The 19,545-nt window shown below is 46.5% G+C and overlaps 7 protein-coding genes across 7 annotated transcripts; all 7 read left to right on the top strand.

The window, feature by feature from the left end:
* The first annotated feature begins 4,935 nt into the window (after positions 1-4,935).
* Positions 4,936-5,519, top strand: LOC130866474 (60S ribosomal protein L11). The gene has a single exon (XM_057757944.1). The coding sequence runs from the start codon at positions 4,948-4,950 to the stop codon at positions 5,482-5,484; it is 537 nt and encodes a 178-aa protein (XP_057613927.1). The 5' UTR covers positions 4,936-4,947; the 3' UTR covers positions 5,485-5,519.
* A 1,748-nt stretch (positions 5,520-7,267) lies between these two features.
* Positions 7,268-7,851, top strand: LOC130866465 (60S ribosomal protein L11). Its single transcript, XM_057757934.1, has one exon. The coding sequence runs from the start codon at positions 7,280-7,282 to the stop codon at positions 7,814-7,816; it is 537 nt and encodes a 178-aa protein (XP_057613917.1). The 5' UTR covers positions 7,268-7,279; the 3' UTR covers positions 7,817-7,851.
* Positions 7,852-9,602: 1,751 nt separating this feature from the next.
* LOC130866464 (60S ribosomal protein L11) lies at positions 9,603-10,186 on the top strand. The gene has a single exon (XM_057757933.1). The coding sequence runs from the start codon at positions 9,615-9,617 to the stop codon at positions 10,149-10,151; it is 537 nt and encodes a 178-aa protein (XP_057613916.1). The 5' UTR covers positions 9,603-9,614; the 3' UTR covers positions 10,152-10,186.
* Positions 10,187-11,937: 1,751 nt separating this feature from the next.
* On the top strand, positions 11,938-12,521 carry LOC130866470 (60S ribosomal protein L11). The gene has a single exon (XM_057757940.1). The coding sequence runs from the start codon at positions 11,950-11,952 to the stop codon at positions 12,484-12,486; it is 537 nt and encodes a 178-aa protein (XP_057613923.1). The 5' UTR covers positions 11,938-11,949; the 3' UTR covers positions 12,487-12,521.
* Positions 12,522-14,269: 1,748 nt separating this feature from the next.
* Positions 14,270-14,853, top strand: LOC130866469 (60S ribosomal protein L11). Its single transcript, XM_057757939.1, has one exon. The coding sequence runs from the start codon at positions 14,282-14,284 to the stop codon at positions 14,816-14,818; it is 537 nt and encodes a 178-aa protein (XP_057613922.1). The 5' UTR covers positions 14,270-14,281; the 3' UTR covers positions 14,819-14,853.
* Positions 14,854-16,602: 1,749 nt separating this feature from the next.
* LOC130866462 (60S ribosomal protein L11) lies at positions 16,603-17,186 on the top strand. The gene has a single exon (XM_057757931.1). It carries the CDS (start codon positions 16,615-16,617, stop codon positions 17,149-17,151), a length of 537 nt encoding a protein of 178 aa, XP_057613914.1. The 5' UTR covers positions 16,603-16,614; the 3' UTR covers positions 17,152-17,186.
* A 1,744-nt stretch (positions 17,187-18,930) lies between these two features.
* Positions 18,931-19,514, top strand: LOC130866459 (60S ribosomal protein L11). The gene has a single exon (XM_057757927.1). It carries the CDS (start codon positions 18,943-18,945, stop codon positions 19,477-19,479), a length of 537 nt encoding a protein of 178 aa, XP_057613910.1. The 5' UTR covers positions 18,931-18,942; the 3' UTR covers positions 19,480-19,514.
* Positions 19,515-19,545: the final 31 nt, after the last annotated feature.

Raw genomic sequence — 19,545 nt, forward strand, 5'->3', positions numbered from 1 at the left:
GCTCGCAAAAGTGGTGACATATTGGAGGCTTGCCACAGCTTCTCTCTTCCCCAGGGACAGAGTACTCCTCGAACATTTAGTTCCTAGGTCTCTCGAACCTCAATGAACAGCACCTCACACAGTGAGGGGTCAACACTTTGGCTGCCAAGCTTCTGTAACACCATACGGCTACCATTTCTCCAGTCTCAAGTGGGCACATATTCAGGATACTTGGTCTGTCCAGCAGTTAGTTCTTACCACCCTCCAGTTTTCCAAGATGCCACAATGAAGCGCCTATCTGCTCTTCTTCCCGGCACACTCATCTTTGTCAGTACAACAAAAACATGATAACAATCTATTTTTTCTTCTAGCAACCTGCCTTCTCATTTCCCTCAAAGAACAAATGCCTAAGGTCTCCAGAATGGCAGTTAACAGCATATCTCTCCAGCCACAGGTCCCATTGAGGGTGAGTTCACCAACTCCCAGCTCTCCCCTCCTACACATTACCCATGCCTCCAGGAAGCAGCCAGATATGAACCAGCAAGAGTCTGGGATGTTTGGGTGAAAGCTTCAGCTCAGTCTCTGGCATTCATATACCCAAAGAGTCCGGTATGTTTGATGGAAATCCCATTCCAAGCACCTGGCATCCATATACCAAAAGAGTCTGGGATGTTTGGGTGGAAGTTTCATCCCAAGCCCCCTCCCCTGGGAGTTTCCTCAGTCCAGACTCCACCTCTGAGTAAGCCCCTCCCCAGAGATGCTCAAGACCATTCCCACAGGGTATTTAAATTGTACCCCAGAAAATAAGCACATGTTTATCTGTTCTTTGTGCACTTAGGAAAATACTAAAGATGAGCACTTATTGCTTCTTTTTTTTAGATTGTTTATTTTTCTTGAAGAGGCGAGATGCTGTTTTGTCATTGAAAGAAGGGGTGCATTCTCTGATCTGCTCTGGACTTTATTGTATAATTTAAGGCAAAAATTTAAAAATGCATGTTTTCTGAAAAGCTATTTTCTTGAAATGATGTTGAATAAGTTGGAAAAAACTCTATATGTTGTCCATTTCTTTTTTTAGAAAAAAGGAAGAAAAAAACCAAAAAGAAAGACTCACTTATAGACATGTTGTCTAGACTGATGAGTCTACTTGCAAGAGAGAATGGAGATTGTGGAGAGGCCAGAGTGAGGAAGAAGAAAGCTGGCCCCAGATCTCACAGGAAAACATGGAGAAATAAGTGATCCTAGAGAAGATGAAGTGAGTTCACCACTAGCAGAGACTAGAGAGATTTCTGGATGTGATGACCTTAAGCCAACTTGTGATGTTACACAGATTATTAGAAAAGGGTTAAATCAATATGTAAGAGCTAGCCAATAAGAGGCTGGAACTAATGGACAAGGCAGTGTTTAAAAGAATACAGTTTCTGTGTAATTATTTCTGGGCATAATCTAGCCATGCGGGAGCTGAGGCGGCTGGGAGCCGGGCGGAATGCAGCCCCGCAGCTCTTACTACAATTGTCCTAGAAGATATCTTTGGTGAGTGGCATATGCTCCCTGAGAAACCTCACACTCCTTCCAGGAGCCTCAGTTGATAGTGAAGTGCTGGGTAGAATCAGATGCTGATGAGAATGTACCTGTCAAATGTTAAGTTCTTTGATGACATCTGTTGATAACACTGAAAGGCAAAGCAAGTCTCACTGTGATTGCTTAGTCACACAGGCGGGAGGGGTTTGCAGGAGTTTACTCACATTCCCTTAAAAATATTTCCTGGGATGGGTGTGGTAGCTATGCCTTAATCCAAACACTGAAGAGGCTGGGGAAGGCAGATCTTTGATTTGCAGTTCAGTCTGGTGTACTTAATGAGTCATAGATTGCTGGGGATAAAGTTTTCTGGATTCCCTGTGTTTCTGGGCGCTGGTGGTGCATGCCTTTAATCCTACCACTTGGGAAGCAGAAGCAGGTGATCTCTGTGAATTTGAGGCCACATAATTGCTCACAAAAGGAGGTTTGGTGCCCTCTAGTGGCACCACAAGGAAGAGGCAAGAGAGATGGCTCTGTGGTAAAGAGCATTGCCTGCTGAGTTTGATGAGACCACATACAGACATAGAGTCAGGGCCAAGGGCCAGGGCCCGCGTTGTTGTGACTGAATGAGGCAAAAGCTTTTGTTAGGATGTTAAAGGCTCACAGCTCTATCACCACGAGCCAGCGTGCTTCAGAGACAACACCAAAAAGAGTAAGGCAAGATGACTAGAAGAAGAAAATACAGGCATGTTCATGTTCCTGAAGAAGAACTCACATCCAAGACATCCAAAGGACGACAAACACCAGCAAAAGGTGTACCAATTTTAAGCCAGAGAAACAATTTATCTAGACCTCCTCTATGAGGTACACGAACGGCCAATAGGTCCACGGAGACCCCTGTACTCCACATGTTAGGGAAATGGAGATGTGATCCACACACCACATTGAGTAAACCTGGTTTAGTAAAAGAAGTTGAAAAACGGGTTGGAGAGATGGCTCAGTGGTTAAGAGCATTGCCTGCTCTTCCAAAGTTCAGAAGTTCGATTCCTGGAAATCACATAGTTGCTTTCAAAATGAGGTTTGGTGCCCTCTACTGGCAACAGAGGGGAGAGGCAGGAGAGATGGCTCAGTGGTTAAGAGCATTACCTGCTCTTCCAAAGTTGAGAAGTTCAATTCCTGGAAATCACATAATTGCTCTCAAAATGAGGTTTGGTGACCTCTACTGGCAACAGAAGGAAGAGGCGGGAGAGATGGCTCAGTGGTTAAGAGCATTGCCTGCTGAGGTTGATGAGGCCAAGTGGACACATACAGCCAGGGCCCCCGTTGTTGTCTCAGAATCAGGCAAAACATTTTGTTAGGATAATAAAGACTCACAGCTCTATCAGCATGAGCCTGCATGCTTCAGGGACACCACCAAGCAGAATGAGGAAAGATGGTTAGAAGAAGAAAATACAGGCATGTTCATGTTCCTTAAGAAGAACTCACATCCAAGACATCCAAAGGACGACAAACACCAGCAAAAGGTTTACCAATTTAAAGCCAGACAAACAATTTATCTAGACTTCATCTATGAGGTACGCGAACGGCCAATATGTCCATGGAGACCCCTGTACTCCACATGTTAGTGGAATGCAGATATGATCCACACACCACATTGAGTAAACCTGGTTTAGTTCAAGAAGTTGAAAAACGGGTTGGAGAGATGGCTCAGTGGTTAAGAACATTGCCTGCTCTTCCAACCTCCTGAACTTAATTCCAGGCAACCACATAATGGCTCACAACCATCTGCAATGAGGTCTTGTGCCCTCTTTGGGATACAGAAAGAAGAGCTGGGGAGATAGCTCAGTGGTTAAGAGCTTTGCCTGCCCTTCCAAAGGTCAGAAGTTCGATTCCTGGCAACCACATAATTGCTCTCAAAAGGAGGTTTGGTGCCCTCTACTGGCAACAGAAGGAAGATGCAAGAGAGATGGCTCAATGGTTAAGAGAATTGCCTGCTCTTCCAACCTCCTGAATTCAATTCCAGGCGACCACATAATGGGTCACAACCATCTGCCATGAGGTCTTGTGCCCTCTTTTGGCTACAGTAAGAAGAGCTGGAGAGATAGCTCAGTGGTTAAGAGCATTGGTTGCCCTTCCAAAGGTCAGAAGTTCGATTCCTGGGAACCACGTAATTGCTCTCAAAAGGAGGTTTGGCGCCCTCTAGTGGCACCACAAGGAAGAGGCAGGAAAGATGGCTCTGTGGTAAAGAGCTTTGCCTGCTGAGTTTGATGAGGCCAAGAACAGACATAGAGTCGGGGCACAGGGCCAGGGCCCACGTTGTTGTGACTGAATGAGGCAAAAGCTCTTGTTAGGATGTTAAAGACTCACAGCTCTATCACCATGAGCCAGCGTGCTTCAGAGACAACACCAAGGAGAGTAAGGCAAGATGGCTAGAAGAAGAAAATATTGGCATGTTCATGTGCCTGAAGAAGAACTCATATCCAAGACAATCAAAGGACTACAAACACCAGCAAAATGTTAACCTATTTAAAGCCAGAGAAACAATTTATCTAGACCTCCTCTATGAGGTACATGAATGGCCAATAGGTCCATGCAGACCCCTGTACTCCACATGTCAGGGAAATGGAGATGTGATCCACACACCACATTGAGTAAACCTGGTTTAGTAAAAGAAGTTGAAAAACGGGTTGGAGAGATGGCTCAGTGGTTAAGAGCATTGCCTGCTCTTCCAAAGTTCAGAAGTTCGATTCCTGGGAATCACATAGTTGCTCTCAAAATGAGGTTTGGTGCCCTCTACTGGCAACAGAGGGGAGAGGCAGGAGAGATGGCTCAGTGGTTAAGAGCATTACCTGCTCTTCCAAAGTTCAGAAGTTCGATTCCTGGAAATCACATAATTGCTCTCAAAATGAGGTTTGGTGCCCTCTACTGGCAACAGAAGGAAGAGGCAGGAGAGATGGCTCAGTGGTTAAGAGCATTGCCTGCTGAGGTTGATGAGGCCAAGTGGACACATACAGCCAGGGCCCCCGTTGTTGTCTCAGAATCAGGCAAAACATTTTGTTAGGATAATAAAGACTCACAGCTCTATCAGCATGAGCCTGCATGCTTCAGGGACACCACCAAGCAGAATGAGGAAAGATGGTTAGAAGAAGAAAATACAGGCATGTTCATGTTCCTTAAGAAGAACTCACATCCAAGACATCCAAAGGACGACAAACACCAGCAAAAGGTTTACCAATTTAAAGCCAGACAAACAATTTATCTAGACTTCATCTATGAGGTACGCGAACGGCCAATATGTCCATGGAGACCCCTGTACTCCACATGTTAGTGGAATGCAGATATGATCCACACACCACATTGAGTAAACCTGGTTTAGTTCAAGAAGTTGAAAAACGGGTTGGAGAGATGGCTCAGTGGTTAAGAACATTGCCTGCTCTCTTCCTGTTCTCCATCATGTCGCAAGATCAAGGTGAAAAGGAGAACCCCATGCGGGAACTTCGCATCCGCAAGCTCTGCCTCAATATCTGTGTTGGGGAGAGCGGGGACAGACTGACCCGGGCAGCCAAGGTGTTGGAGCAGCTCACAGGCCAGACACCTGTCTTTTCCAAAGCTAGGTACACCGTGAGGTCCTTCGGCATCAGGAGAAATGAAAAGATTGCTGTTCATTGTACTGTCCGTGGAGCCAAGGCAGAAGAGATTCTGGAGAAAGGCCTGAAGGTGCGGGAGTATGAGTTGCGGAAAAATAACTTCTCAGATACTGGGAACTTCGGCTTTGGGATTCAAGAACACATTGACCTGGGCATCAAATATGACCCAAGCATTGGGATCTACGGCCTGGACTTCTATGTGGTGCTCGGCAGGCCAGGTTTCAGCATCGCAGACAAGAAGCGCAGGACAGGCTGCATTGGGGCCAAACACAGAATCAGCAAAGAGGAAGCCATGCGCTGGTTCCAGCAGAAGTATGATGGGATCATCCTTCCTGGCAAATAAATTTTATCCAAAAGGCCAATAAAATTTTTCTCAGAAACAAAAAAAAAAAAAAAAAAAAAAGAACATTGCCTGCTCTTCCAACCTCCTGAACTGAATTCCAGGCAAACACATAATGGCTCACAACCATCTGCAATGAGGTCTTGTGCCCTCTTTGGGATACAGAAAGAAGAGCTGGGGAGATAGCTCAGTGGTTAAGAGCTTTGCCTGCCCTTCCAAAGGTCAGAAGTTCGATTCCTGGCAACCACATAATTGCTCTCAAAAGGAGGTTTGGTGCCCTCTACTGGCAACAGAAGGAAGATGCAAGAGAGATGGCTCAATGGTTAAGAGAATTGCCTGCTCTTCCAACCTCCTGAATTCAATTCCAGGCGACCACATAATGGGTCACAACCATCTGCCATGAGGTCTTGTGCCCTCTTTTGGCTACAGTAAGAAGAGCTGGAGAGACAGCTCAGTGGTTAAGAGCATTGGTTGCCCTTCCAAAGGTCAGAAGTTCGATTCCTGGGAACCACGTAATTGCTCTCAAAAGGAGGTTTGGCGCCCTCTACTGGCAACATAAGGAAGAGGCATGAGAGATGGCTCCGTGGTAAAGAGCTTTGCCTGCTGAGTTTGATGAGGCCAAGAACAGACATAGAGTCGGGGCACAGGGCCAGGGCCCACGTTGCTGTGACTGAATGAGGCAAAAGCTCTTGTTAGGATGTTAAAGACTCACAGCTCTATCACCATGAGCCAGCGTGCTTCAGAGACAACACCAAGGAGAGTAAGGCAAGATGGCTAGAAGAAGAAAATATTGGCATGTTCATGTGCCTGAAGAAGAACTCATATCCAAGACAATCAAAGGACTACAAACACCAGCAAAATGTTAACCTATTTAAAGCCAGAGAAACAATTTATCTAGACCTCCTCTATGAGGTACATGAATGGCCAATAGGTCCATGCAGACCCCTGTACTCCACATGTCAGGGAAATGGAGATGTGATCCACACACCACATTGAGTAAACCTGGTTTAGTAAAAGAAGTTGAAAAACGGGTTGGAGAGATGGCTCAGTGGTTAAGAGCATTGCCTGCTCTTCCAAAGTTCAGAAGTTCGATTCCTGGGAATCACATAGTTGCTCTCAAAATGAGGTTTGGTGCCCTCTACTGGCAACAGAGGGGAGAGGCAGGAGAGATGGCTCAGTGGTTAAGAGCATTACCTGCTCTTCCAAAGTTCAGAAGTTCGATTCCTGGAAATCACATAATTGCTCTCAAAATGAGGTTTGGTGCCCTCTACTGGCAACAGAAGGAAGAGGCAGGAGAGATGGCTCAGTGGTTAAGAGCATTGCCTGCTGAGGTTGATGAGGCCAAGTGGACACATACAGCCAGGGCCCCCGTTGTTGTCTCAGAATCAGGCAAAACATTTTGTTAGGATAATAAAGACTCACAGCTCTATCAGCATGAGCCTGCATGCTTCAGGGACACCACCAAGCAGAATGAGGAAAGATGGTTAGAAGAAGAAAATACAGGCATGTTCATGTTCCTTAAGAAGAACTCACATCCAAGACATCCAAAGGACGACAAACACCAGCAAAAGGTTTACCAATTTAAAGCCAGACAAACAATTTATCTAGACTTCATCTATGAGGTACGCGAACGGCCAATATGTCCATGGAGACCCCTGTACTCCACATGTTAGTGGAATGCAGATATGATCCACACACCACATTGAGTAAACCTGGTTTAGTTCAAGAAGTTGAAAAACGGGTTGGAGAGATGGCTCAGTGGTTAAGAACATTGCCTGCTCTCTTCCTGTTCTCCATCATGTCGCAAGATCAAGGTGAAAAGGAGAACCCCATGCGGGAACTTCGCATCCGCAAGCTCTGCCTCAATATCTGTGTTGGGGAGAGCGGGGACAGACTGACCCGGGCAGCCAAGGTGTTGGAGCAGCTCACAGGCCAGACACCTGTCTTTTCCAAAGCTAGGTACACCGTGAGGTCCTTCGGCATCAGGAGAAATGAAAAGATTGCTGTTCATTGTACTGTCCGTGGAGCCAAGGCAGAAGAGATTCTGGAGAAAGGCCTGAAGGTGCGGGAGTATGAGTTGCGGAAAAATAACTTCTCAGATACTGGGAACTTCGGCTTTGGGATTCAAGAACACATTGACCTGGGCATCAAATATGACCCAAGCATTGGGATCTACGGCCTGGACTTCTATGTGGTGCTCGGCAGGCCAGGTTTCAGCATCGCAGACAAGAAGCGCAGGACAGGCTGCATTGGGGCCAAACACAGAATCAGCAAAGAGGAAGCCATGCGCTGGTTCCAGCAGAAGTATGATGGGATCATCCTTCCTGGCAAATAAATTTTATCCAAAAGGCCAATAAAATTTTTCTCAGAAACAAAAAAAAAAAAAAAAAAAAAAAAAGAACATTGCCTGCTCTTCCAACCTCCTGAACTGAATTCCAGGCAAACACATAATGGCTCACAACCATCTGCAATGAGGTCTTGTGCCCTCTTTGGGATACAGAAAGAAGAGCTGGGGAGATAGCTCAGTGGTTAAGAGCTTTGCCTGCCCTTCCAAAGGTCAGAAGTTCGATTCCTGGCAACCACATAATAGCTCTCAAAAGGAGGTTTGGTGCCCTCTACTGGCAACAGAAGGAAGATGCAAGAGAGATGGCTCAATGGTTAAGAGAATTGCCTGCTCTTCCAACCTCCTGAATTCAATTCCAGGCGACCACATAATGGGTCACAACCATCTGCCATGAGGTCTTGTGCCCTCTTTTGGCTACAGTAAGAAGAGCTGGAGAGACAGCTCAGTGGTTAAGAGCATTGGTTGCCCTTCCAAAGGTCAGAAGTTCGATTCCTGGGAACCACGTAATTGCTCTCAAAATGAGGTTTGGCGCCCTCTACTGGCAACATAAGGAAGAGGCATGAGAGATGGCTCCGTGGTAAAGAGCTTTGCCTGCTGAGTTTGATGAGGCCAAGAACAGACATAGAGTCGGGGCACAGGGCCAGGGCCCACGTTGCTGTGACTGAATGAGGCAAAAGCTCTTGTTAGGATGTTAAAGACTCACAGCTCTATCACCATGAGCCAGCGTGCTTCAGAGACAACACCAAGGAGAGTAAGGCAAGATGGCTAGAAGAAGAATATATTGGCATGTTCATGTGCCTGAAGAAGAACTCATATCCAAGACAATCAAAGGACTACAAACACCAGCAAAATGTTAACCTATTTAAAGCCAGAGAAACAATTTATCTAGACCTCCTCTATGAGGTACATGAATGGCCAATAGGTCCATGCAGACCCCTGTACTCCACATGTCAGGGAAATGGAGATGTGATCCACACACCACATTGAGTAAACCTGGTTTAGTAAAAGAAGTTGAAAAACGGGTTGGAGAGATGGCTCAGTGGTTAAGAGCATTGCCTGCTCTTCCAAAGTTCAGAAGTTCGATTCCTGGGAATCACATAGTTGCTCTCAAAATGAGGTTTGGTGCCCTCTACTGGCAACAGAGGGGAGAGGCAGGAGAGATGGCTCAGTGGTTAAGAGCATTACCTGCTCTTCCAAAGTTCAGAAGTTCGATTCCTGGAAATCACATAATTGCTCTCAAAATGAGGTTTGGTGCCCTCTACTGGCAACAGAAGGAAGAGGCAGGAGAGATGGCTCAGTGGTTAAGAGCATTGCCTGCTGAGGTTGATGAGGCCAAGTGGACACATACAGCCAGGGCCCCCGTTGTTGTCTCAGAATCAGGCAAAACATTTTGTTAGGATAATAAAGACTCACAGCTCTATCAGCATGAGCCTGCATGCTTCAGGGACACCACCAAGCAGAATGAGGAAAGATGGTTAGAAGAAGAAAATACAGGCATGTTCATGTTCCTTAAGAAGAACTCACATCCAAGACATCCAAAGGACGACAAACACCAGCAAAAGGTTTACCAATTTAAAGCCAGACAAACAATTTATCTAGACTTCATCTATGAGGTACGCGAACGGCCAATATGTCCATGGAGACCCCTGTACTCCACATGTTAGTGGAATGCAGATATGATCCACACACCACATTGAGTAAACCTGGTTTAGTTCAAGAAGTTGAAAAACGGGTTGGAGAGATGGCTCAGTGGTTAAGAACATTGCCTGCTCTCTTCCTGTTCTCCATCATGTCGCAAGATCAAGGTGAAAAGGAGAACCCCATGCGGGAACTTCGCATCCGCAAGCTCTGCCTCAATATCTGTGTTGGGGAGAGCGGGGACAGACTGACCCGGGCAGCCAAGGTGTTGGAGCAGCTCACAGGCCAGACACCTGTCTTTTCCAAAGCTAGGTACACCGTGAGGTCCTTCGGCATCAGGAGAAATGAAAAGATTGCTGTTCATTGTACTGTCCGTGGAGCCAAGGCAGAAGAGATTCTGGAGAAAGGCCTGAAGGTGCGGGAGTATGAGTTGCGGAAAAATAACTTCTCAGATACTGGGAACTTCGGCTTTGGGATTCAAGAACACATTGACCTGGGCATCAAATATGACCCAAGCATTGGGATCTACGGCCTGGACTTCTATGTGGTGCTCGGCAGGCCAGGTTTCAGCATCGCAGACAAGAAGCGCAGGACAGGCTGCATTGGGGCCAAACACAGAATCAGCAAAGAGGAAGCCATGCGCTGGTTCCAGCAGAAGTATGATGGGATCATCCTTCCTGGCAAATAAATTTTATCCAAAAGGCCAATAAAATTTTTCTCAGAAACAAAAAAAAAAAAAAAAAAAAAAAAAGAACATTGCCTGCTCTTCCAACCTCCTGAACTGAATTCCAGGCAAACACATAATGGCTCACAACCATCTGCAATGAGGTCTTGTGCCCTCTTTGGGATACAGAAAGAAGAGCTGGGGAGATAGCTCAGTGGTTAAGAGCTTTGCCTGCCCTTCCAAAGGTCAGAAGTTCGATTCCTGGCAACCACATAATTGCTCTCAAAAGGAGGTTTGGTGCCCTCTACTGGCAACAGAAGGAAGATGCAAGAGAGATGGCTCAATGGTTAAGAGAATTGCCTGCTCTTCCAACCTCCTGAATTCAATTCCAGGCGACCACATAATGGGTCACAACCATCTGCCATGAGGTCTTGTGCCCTCTTTTGGCTACAGTAAGAAGAGCTGGAGAGATAGCTCAGTGGTTAAGAGCATTGGTTGCCCTTCCAAAGGTCAGAAGTTCGATTCCTGGGAACCACGTAATTGCTCTCAAAAGGAGGTTTGGCGCCCTCTAGTGGCACCACAAGGAAGAGGCAGGAAAGATGGCTCTGTGGTAAAGAGCTTTGCCTGCTGAGTTTGATGAGGCCAAGAACAGACATAGAGTCGGGGCACAGGGCCAGGGCCCACGTTGTTGTGACTGAATGAGGCAAAAGCTCTTGTTAGGATGTTAAAGACTCACAGCTCTATCACCATGAGCCAGCGTGCTTCAGAGACAACACCAAGGAGAGTAAGGCAAGATGGCTAGAAGAAGAAAATATTGGCATGTTCATGTGCCTGAAGAAGAACTCATATCCAAGACAATCAAAGGACTACAAACACCAGCAAAATGTTAACCTATTTAAAGCCAGAGAAACAATTTATCTAGACCTCCTCTATGAGGTACATGAATGGCCAATAGGTCCATGCAGACCCCTGTACTCCACATGTCAGGGAAATGGAGATGTGATCCACACACCACATTGAGTAAACCTGGTTTAGTAAAAGAAGTTGAAAAACGGGTTGGAGAGATGGCTCAGTGGTTAAGAGCATTGCCTGCTCTTCCAAAGTTCAGAAGTTCGATTCCTGGGAATCACATAGTTGCTCTCAAAATGAGGTTTGGTGCCCTCTACTGGCAACAGAGGGGAGAGGCAGGAGAGATGGCTCAGTGGTTAAGAGCATTACCTGCTCTTCCAAAGTTCAGAAGTTCGATTCCTGGAAATCACATAATTGCTCTCAAAATGAGGTTTGGTGCCCTCTACTGGCAACAGAAGGAAGAGGCAGGAGAGATGGCTCAGTGGTTAAGAGCATTGCCTGCTGAGGTTGATGAGGCCAAGTGGACACATACAGCCAGGGCCCCCGTTGTTGTCTCAGAATCAGGCAAAACATTTTGTTAGGATAATAAAGACTCACAGCTCTATCAGCATGAGCCTGCATGCTTCAGGGACACCACCAAGCAGAATGAGGAAAGATGGTTAGAAGAAGAAAATACAGGCATGTTCATGTTCCTTAAGAAGAACTCACATCCAAGACATCCAAAGGACGACAAACACCAGCAAAAGGTTTACCAATTTAAAGCCAGACAAACAATTTATCTAGACTTCATCTATGAGGTACGCGAACGGCCAATATGTCCATGGAGACCCCTGTACTCCACATGTTAGTGGAATGCAGATATGATCCACACACCACATTGAGTAAACCTGGTTTAGTTCAAGAAGTTGAAAAACGGGTTGGAGAGATGGCTCAGTGGTTAAGAACATTGCCTGCTCTCTTCCTGTTCTCCATCATGTCGCAAGATCAAGGTGAAAAGGAGAACCCCATGCGGGAACTTCGCATCCGCAAGCTCTGCCTCAATATCTGTGTTGGGGAGAGCGGGGACAGACTGACCCGGGCAGCCAAGGTGTTGGAGCAGCTCACAGGCCAGACACCTGTCTTTTCCAAAGCTAGGTACACCGTGAGGTCCTTCGGCATCAGGAGAAATGAAAAGATTGCTGTTCATTGTACTGTCCGTGGAGCCAAGGCAGAAGAGATTCTGGAGAAAGGCCTGAAGGTGCGGGAGTATGAGTTGCGGAAAAATAACTTCTCAGATACTGGGAACTTCGGCTTTGGGATTCAAGAACACATTGACCTGGGCATCAAATATGACCCAAGCATTGGGATCTACGGCCTGGACTTCTATGTGGTGCTCGGCAGGCCAGGTTTCAGCATCGCAGACAAGAAGCGCAGGACAGGCTGCATTGGGGCCAAACACAGAATCAGCAAAGAGGAAGCCATGCGCTGGTTCCAGCAGAAGTATGATGGGATCATCCTTCCTGGCAAATAAATTTTATCCAAAAGGCCAATAAAATTTTTCTCAGAAACAAAAAAAAAAAAAAAAAAAAAAGAACATTGCCTGCTCTTCCAACCTCCTGAACTGAATTCCAGGCAAACACATAATGGCTCACAACCATCTGCAATGAGGTCTTGTGCCCTCTTTGGGATACAGAAAGAAGAGCTGGGGAGATAGCTCAGTGGTTAAGAGCTTTGCCTGCCCTTCCAAAGGTCAGAAGTTCGATTCCTGGCAACCACATAATAGCTCTCAAAAGGAGGTTTGGTGCCCTCTACTGGCAACAGAAGGAAGATGCAAGAGAGATGGCTCAATGGTTAAGAGAATTGCCTGCTCTTCCAACCTCCTGAATTCAATTCCAGGCGACCACATAATGGGTCACAACCATCTGCCATGAGGTCTTGTGCCCTCTTTTGGCTACAGTAAGAAGAGCTGGAGAGACAGCTCAGTGGTTAAGAGCATTGGTTGCCCTTCCAAAGGTCAGAAGTTCGATTCCTGGGAACCACGTAATTGCTCTCAAAAGGAGGTTTGGCGCCCTCTACTGGCAACATAAGGAAGAGGCATGAGAGATGGCTCCGTGGTAAAGAGCTTTGCCTGCTGAGTTTGATGAGGCCAAGAACAGACATAGAGTCGGGGCACAGGGCCAGGGCCCACGTTGCTGTGACTGAATGAGGCAAAAGCTCTTGTTAGGATGTTAAAGACTCACAGCTCTATCACCATGAGCCAGCGTGCTTCAGAGACAACACCAAGGAGAGTAAGGCAAGATGGCTAGAAGAAGAAAATATTGGCATGTTCATGTGCCTGAAGAAGAACTCATATCCAAGACAATCAAAGGACTACAAACACCAGCAAAATGTTAACCTATTTAAAGCCAGAGAAACAATTTATCTAGACCTCCTCTATGAGGTACATGAATGGCCAATAGGTCCATGCAGACCCCTGTACTCCACATGTCAGGGAAATGGAGATGTGATCCACACACCACATTGAGTAAACCTGGTTTAGTAAAAGAAGTTGAAAAACGGGTTGGAGAGATGGCTCAGTGGTTAAGAGCATTGCCTGCTCTTCCAAAGTTCAGAAGTTCGATTCCTGGGAATCACATAGTTGCTCTCAAAATGAGGTTTGGTGCCCTCTACTGGCAACAGAGGGGAGAGGCAGGAGAGATGGCTCAGTGGTTAAGAGCATTACCTGCTCTTCCAAAGTTCAGAAGTTCGATTCCTGGAAATCACATAATTGCTCTCAAAATGAGGTTTGGTGCCCTCTACTGGCAACAGAAGGAAGAGGCAGGAGAGATGGCTCAGTGGTTAAGAGCATTGCCTGCTGAGGTTGATGAGGCCAAGTGGACACATACAGCCAGGGCCCCCGTTGTTGTCTCAGAATCAGGCAAAACATTTTGTTAGGATAATAAAGACTCACAGCTCTATCAGCATGAGCCTGCATGCTTCAGGGACACCACCAAGCAGAATGAGGAAAGATGGTTAGAAGAAGAAAATACAGGCATGTTCATGTTCCTTAAGAAGAACTCACATCCAAGACATCCAAAGGACGACAAACACCAGCAAAAGGTTTACCAATTTAAAGCCAGACAAACAATTTATCTAGACTTCATCTATGAGGTACGCGAACGGCCAATATGTCCATGGAGACCCCTGTACTCCACATGTTAGTGGAATGCAGATATGATCCACACACCACATTGAGTAAACCTGGTTTAGTTCAAGAAGTTGAAAAACGGGTTGGAGAGATGGCTCAGTGGTTAAGAACATTGCCTGCTCTCTTCCTGTTCTCCATCATGTCGCAAGATCAAGGTGAAAAGGAGAACCCCATGCGGGAACTTCGCATCCGCAAGCTCTGCCTCAATATCTGTGTTGGGGAGAGCGGGGACAGACTGACCCGGGCAGCCAAGGTGTTGGAGCAGCTCACAGGCCAGACACCTGTCTTTTCCAAAGCTAGGTACACCGTGAGGTCCTTCGGCATCAGGAGAAATGAAAAGATTGCTGTTCATTGTACTGTCCGTGGAGCCAAGGCAGAAGAGATTCTGGAGAAAGGCCTGAAGGTGCGGGAGTATGAGTTGCGGAAAAATAACTTCTCAGATACTGGGAACTTCGGCTTTGGGATTCAAGAACACATTGACCTGGGCATCAAATATGACCCAAGCATTGGGATCTACGGCCTGGACTTCTATGTGGTGCTCGGCAGGCCAGGTTTCAGCATCGCAGACAAGAAGCGCAGGACAGGCTGCATTGGGGCCAAACACAGAATCAGCAAAGAGGAAGCCATGCGCTGGTTCCAGCAGAAGTATGATGGGATCATCCTTCCTGGCAAATAAATTTTATCCAAAAGGCCAATAAAATTTTTCTCAGAAACAAAAAAAAAAAAAAAAAAAAAAAGAACATTGCCTGCTCTTCCAACCTCCTGAACTGAATTCCAGGCAAACACATAATGGCTCACAACCATCTGCAATGAGGTCTTGTGCCCTCTTTGGGATACAGAAAGAAGAGCTGGGGAGATAGCTCAGTGGTTAAGAGCTTTGCCTGCCCTTCCAAAGGTCAGAAGTTCGATTCCTGGCAACCACATAATAGCTCTCAAAAGGAGGTTTGGTGCCCTCTACTGGCAACAGAAGGAAGATGCAAGAGAGATGGCTCAATGGTTAAGAGAATTGCCTGCTCTTCCAACCTCCTGAATTCAATTCCAGGCGACCACATAATGGGTCACAACCATCTGCCATGAGGTCTTGTGCCCTCTTTTGGCTACAGTAAGAAGAGCTGGAGAGACAGCTCAGTGGTTAAGAGCATTGGTTGCCCTTCCAAAGGTCAGAAGTTCGATTCCTGGGAACCACGTAATTGCTCTCAAAAGGAGGTTTGGCGCCCTCTACTGGCAACATAAGGAAGAGGCATGAGAGATGGCTCCGTGGTAAAGAGCTTTGCCTGCTGAGTTTGATGAGGCCAAGAACAGACATAGAGTCGGGGCACAGGGCCAGGGCCCACGTTGCTGTGACTGAATGAGGCAAAAGCTCTTGTTAGGATGTTAAAGACTCACAGCTCTATCACCATGAGCCAGCGTGCTTCAGAGACAACACCAAGGAGAGTAAGGCAAGATGGCTAGAAGAAGAAAATATTGGCATGTTCATGTGCCTGAAGAAGAACTCATATCCAAGACAATCAAAGGACTACAAACACCAGCAAAATGTTAACCTATTTAAAGCCAGAGAAACAATTTATCTAGACCTCCTCTATGAGGTACATGAATGGCCAATAGGTCCATGCAGACCCCTGTACTCCACATGTCAGGGAAATGGAGATGTGATCCACACACCACATTGAGTAAACCTGGTTTAGTAAAAGAAGTTGAAAAACGGGTTGGAGAGATGGCTCAGTGGTTAAGAGCATTGCCTGCTCTTCCAAAGTTCAGAAGTTCGATTCCTGGGAATCACATAGTTGCTCTCAAAATGAGGTTTGGTGCCCTCTACTGGCAACAGAGGGGAGAGGCAGGAGAGATGGCTCAGTGGTTAAGAGCATTACCTGCTCTTCCAAAGTTCAGAAGTTCGATTCCTGGAAATCACATAATTGCTCTCAAAATGAGGTTTGGTGCCCTCTACTGGCAACAGAAGGAAGAGGCAGGAGAGATGGCTCAGTGGTTAAGAGCATTGCCTGCTGAGGTTGATGAGGCCAAGTGGACACATACAGCCAGGGCCCCCGTTGTTGTCTCAGAATCAGGCAAAACATTTTGTTAGGATAATAAAGACTCACAGCTCTATCAGCATGAGCCTGCATGCTTCAGGGACACCACCAAGCAGAATGAGGAAAGATGGTTAGAAGAAGAAAATACAGGCATGTTCATGTTCCTTAAGAAGAACTCACATCCAAGACATCCAAAGGACGACAAACACCAGCAAAAGGTTTACCAATTTAAAGCCAGACAAACAATTTATCTAGACTTCATCTATGAGGTACGCGAACGGCCAATATGTCCATGGAGACCCCTGTACTCCACATGTTAGTGGAATGCAGATATGATCCACACACCACATTGAGTAAACCTGGTTTAGTTCAAGAAGTTGAAAAACGGGTTGGAGAGATGGCTCAGTGGTTAAGAACATTGCCTGCTCTCTTCCTGTTCTCCATCATGTCGCAAGATCAAGGTGAAAAGGAGAACCCCATGCGGGAACTTCGCATCCGCAAGCTCTGCCTCAATATCTGTGTTGGGGAGAGCGGGGACAGACTGACCCGGGCAGCCAAGGTGTTGGAGCAGCTCACAGGCCAGACACCTGTCTTTTCCAAAGCTAGGTACACCGTGAGGTCCTTCGGCATCAGGAGAAATGAAAAGATTGCTGTTCATTGTACTGTCCGTGGAGCCAAGGCAGAAGAGATTCTGGAGAAAGGCCTGAAGGTGCGGGAGTATGAGTTGCGGAAAAATAACTTCTCAGATACTGGGAACTTCGGCTTTGGGATTCAAGAACACATTGACCTGGGCATCAAATATGACCCAAGCATTGGGATCTACGGCCTGGACTTCTATGTGGTGCTCGGCAGGCCAGGTTTCAGCATCGCAGACAAGAAGCGCAGGACAGGCTGCATTGGGGCCAAACACAGAATCAGCAAAGAGGAAGCCATGCGCTGGTTCCAGCAGAAGTATGATGGGATCATCCTTCCTGGCAAATAAATTTTATCCAAAAGGCCAATAAAATTTTTCTCAGAAACAAAAAAAAAAAAAAAAAAGAACATTGCCTGCTCTTCCAACCTCCTGAACTGAATTCCAGGCAAACACATAATGGCTCACAACCATCTGCAATGAGGTCTTGTGCCCTCTTTGGGATACAGAAAGAAGAGCTGGGGAGATAGCTCAGTGGTTAAGAGCTTTGCCTGCCCTTCCAAAGGTCAGAAGTTCGATTCCTGGCAACCACATAATTGCTCTCAAAAGGAGGTTTGGTGCCCTCTACTGGCAACAGAAGGAAGATGCAAGAGAGATGGCTCAATGGTTAAGAGAATTGCCTGCTCTTCCAACCTCCTGAATTCAATTCCAGGCGACCACATAATGGGTCACAACCATCTGCCATGAGGTCTTGTGCCCTCTTTTGGCTACAGTAAGAAGAGCTGGAGAGACAGCTCAGTGGTTAAGAGCATTGGTTGCCCTTCCAAAGGTCAGAAGTTCGATTCCTGGGAACCACGTAATTGCTCTCAAAAGGAGGTTTGGCGCCCTCTACTGGCAACATAAGGAAGAGGCATGAGAGATGGCTCCGTGGTAAAGAGCTTTGCCTGCTGAGTTTGATGAGGCCAAGAACAGACATAGAGTCGGGGCACAGGGCCAGGGCCCACGTTGCTGTGACTGAATGAGGCAAAAGCTCTTGTTAGGATGTTAAAGACTCACAGCTCTATCACCATGAGCCAGCGTGCTTCAGAGACAACACCAAGGAGAGTAAGGCAAGATGGCTAGAAGAAGAAAATATTGGCATGTTCATGTGCCTGAAGAAGAACTCATATCCAAGACAATCAAAGGACTACAAACACCAGCAAAATGTTAACCTATTTAAAGCCAGAGAAACAATTTATCTAGACCTCCTCTATGAGGTACATGAATGGCCAATAGGTCCATGCAGACCCCTGTACTCCACATGTCAGGGAAATGGAGATGTGATCCACACACCACATTGAGTAAACCTGGTTTAGTAAAAGAAGTTGAAAAACGGGTTGGAGAGATGGCTCAGTGGTTAAGAGCATTGCCTGCTCTTCCAAAGTTCAGAAGTTCGATTCCTGGGAATCACATAGTTGCTCTCAAAATGAGGTTTGGTGCCCTCTACTGGCAACAGAGGGGAGAGGCAGGAGAGATGGCTCAGTGGTTAAGAGCATTACCTGCTCTTCCAAAGTTCAGAAGTTCGATTCCTGGAAATCACATAATTGCTCTCAAAATGAGGTTTGGTGCCCTCTACTGGCAACAGAAGGAAGAGGCAGGAGAGATGGCTCAGTGGTTAAGAGCATTGCCTGCTGAGGTTGATGAGGCCAAGTGGACACATACAGCCAGGGCCCCCGTTGTTGTCTCAGAATCAGGCAAAACATTTTGTTAGGATAATAAAGACTCACAGCTCTATCAGCATGAGCCTGCATGCTTCAGGGACACCACCAAGCAGAATGAGGAAAGATGGTTAGAAGAAGAAAATACAGGCATGTTCATGTTCCTTAAGAAGAACTCACATCCAAGACATCCAAAGGACGACAAACACCAGCAAAAGGTTTACCAATTTAAAGCCAGACAAACAATTTATCTAGACTTCATCTATGAGGTACGCGAACGGCCAATATGTCCATGGAGACCCCTGTACTCCACATGTTAGTGGAATGCAGATATGATCCACACACCACATTGAGTAAACCTGGTTTAGTTCAAGAAGTTGAAAAACGGGTTGGAGAGATGGCTCAGTGGTTAAGAACATTGCCTGCTCTCTTCCTGTTCTCCATCATGTCGCAAGATCAAGGTGAAAAGGAGAACCCCATGCGGGAACTTCGCATCCGCAAGCTCTGCCTCAATATCTGTGTTGGGGAGAGCGGGGACAGACTGACCCGGGCAGCCAAGGTGTTGGAGCAGCTCACAGGCCAGACACCTGTCTTTTCCAAAGCTAGGTACACCGTGAGGTCCTTCGGCATCAGGAGAAATGAAAAGATTGCTGTTCATTGTACTGTCCGTGGAGCCAAGGCAGAAGAGATTCTGGAGAAAGGCCTGAAGGTGCGGGAGTATGAGTTGCGGAAAAATAACTTCTCAGATACTGGGAACTTCGGCTTTGGGATTCAAGAACACATTGACCTGGGCATCAAATATGACCCAAGCATTGGGATCTACGGCCTGGACTTCTATGTGGTGCTCGGCAGGCCAGGTTTCAGCATCGCAGACAAGAAGCGCAGGACAGGCTGCATTGGGGCCAAACACAGAATCAGCAAAGAGGAAGCCATGCGCTGGTTCCAGCAGAAGTATGATGGGATCATCCTTCCTGGCAAATAAATTTTATCCAAAAGGCCAATAAAATTTTTCTCAGAAACAAAAAAAAAAAAAAAAAAAAAAAGAACA

The sequence above is a fragment of the Chionomys nivalis genome, chromosome 25 (assembly GCF_950005125.1).
Source record: "Chionomys nivalis chromosome 25, mChiNiv1.1, whole genome shotgun sequence".
NCBI classification, from domain to species: domain Eukaryota; kingdom Metazoa; phylum Chordata; class Mammalia; order Rodentia; family Cricetidae; genus Chionomys; species Chionomys nivalis.

What these genes read in the sequence shown, in the direction of transcription:
- LOC130866462 (XM_057757931.1), top strand. Translation starts at nt 16,615, where the DNA reads ATGTCGCAAGATCAAGGTGAAAAGGAGAACCCCATGCGGGAACTTCGC.
- LOC130866465 (XM_057757934.1), top strand. Translation starts at nt 7,280, where the DNA reads ATGTCGCAAGATCAAGGTGAAAAGGAGAACCCCATGCGGGAACTTCGC.
- LOC130866470 (XM_057757940.1), top strand. Translation starts at nt 11,950, where the DNA reads ATGTCGCAAGATCAAGGTGAAAAGGAGAACCCCATGCGGGAACTTCGC.
- LOC130866469 (XM_057757939.1), top strand. Translation starts at nt 14,282, where the DNA reads ATGTCGCAAGATCAAGGTGAAAAGGAGAACCCCATGCGGGAACTTCGC.
- LOC130866459 (XM_057757927.1), top strand. Translation starts at nt 18,943, where the DNA reads ATGTCGCAAGATCAAGGTGAAAAGGAGAACCCCATGCGGGAACTTCGC.
- LOC130866474 (XM_057757944.1), top strand. Translation starts at nt 4,948, where the DNA reads ATGTCGCAAGATCAAGGTGAAAAGGAGAACCCCATGCGGGAACTTCGC.
- LOC130866464 (XM_057757933.1), top strand. Translation starts at nt 9,615, where the DNA reads ATGTCGCAAGATCAAGGTGAAAAGGAGAACCCCATGCGGGAACTTCGC.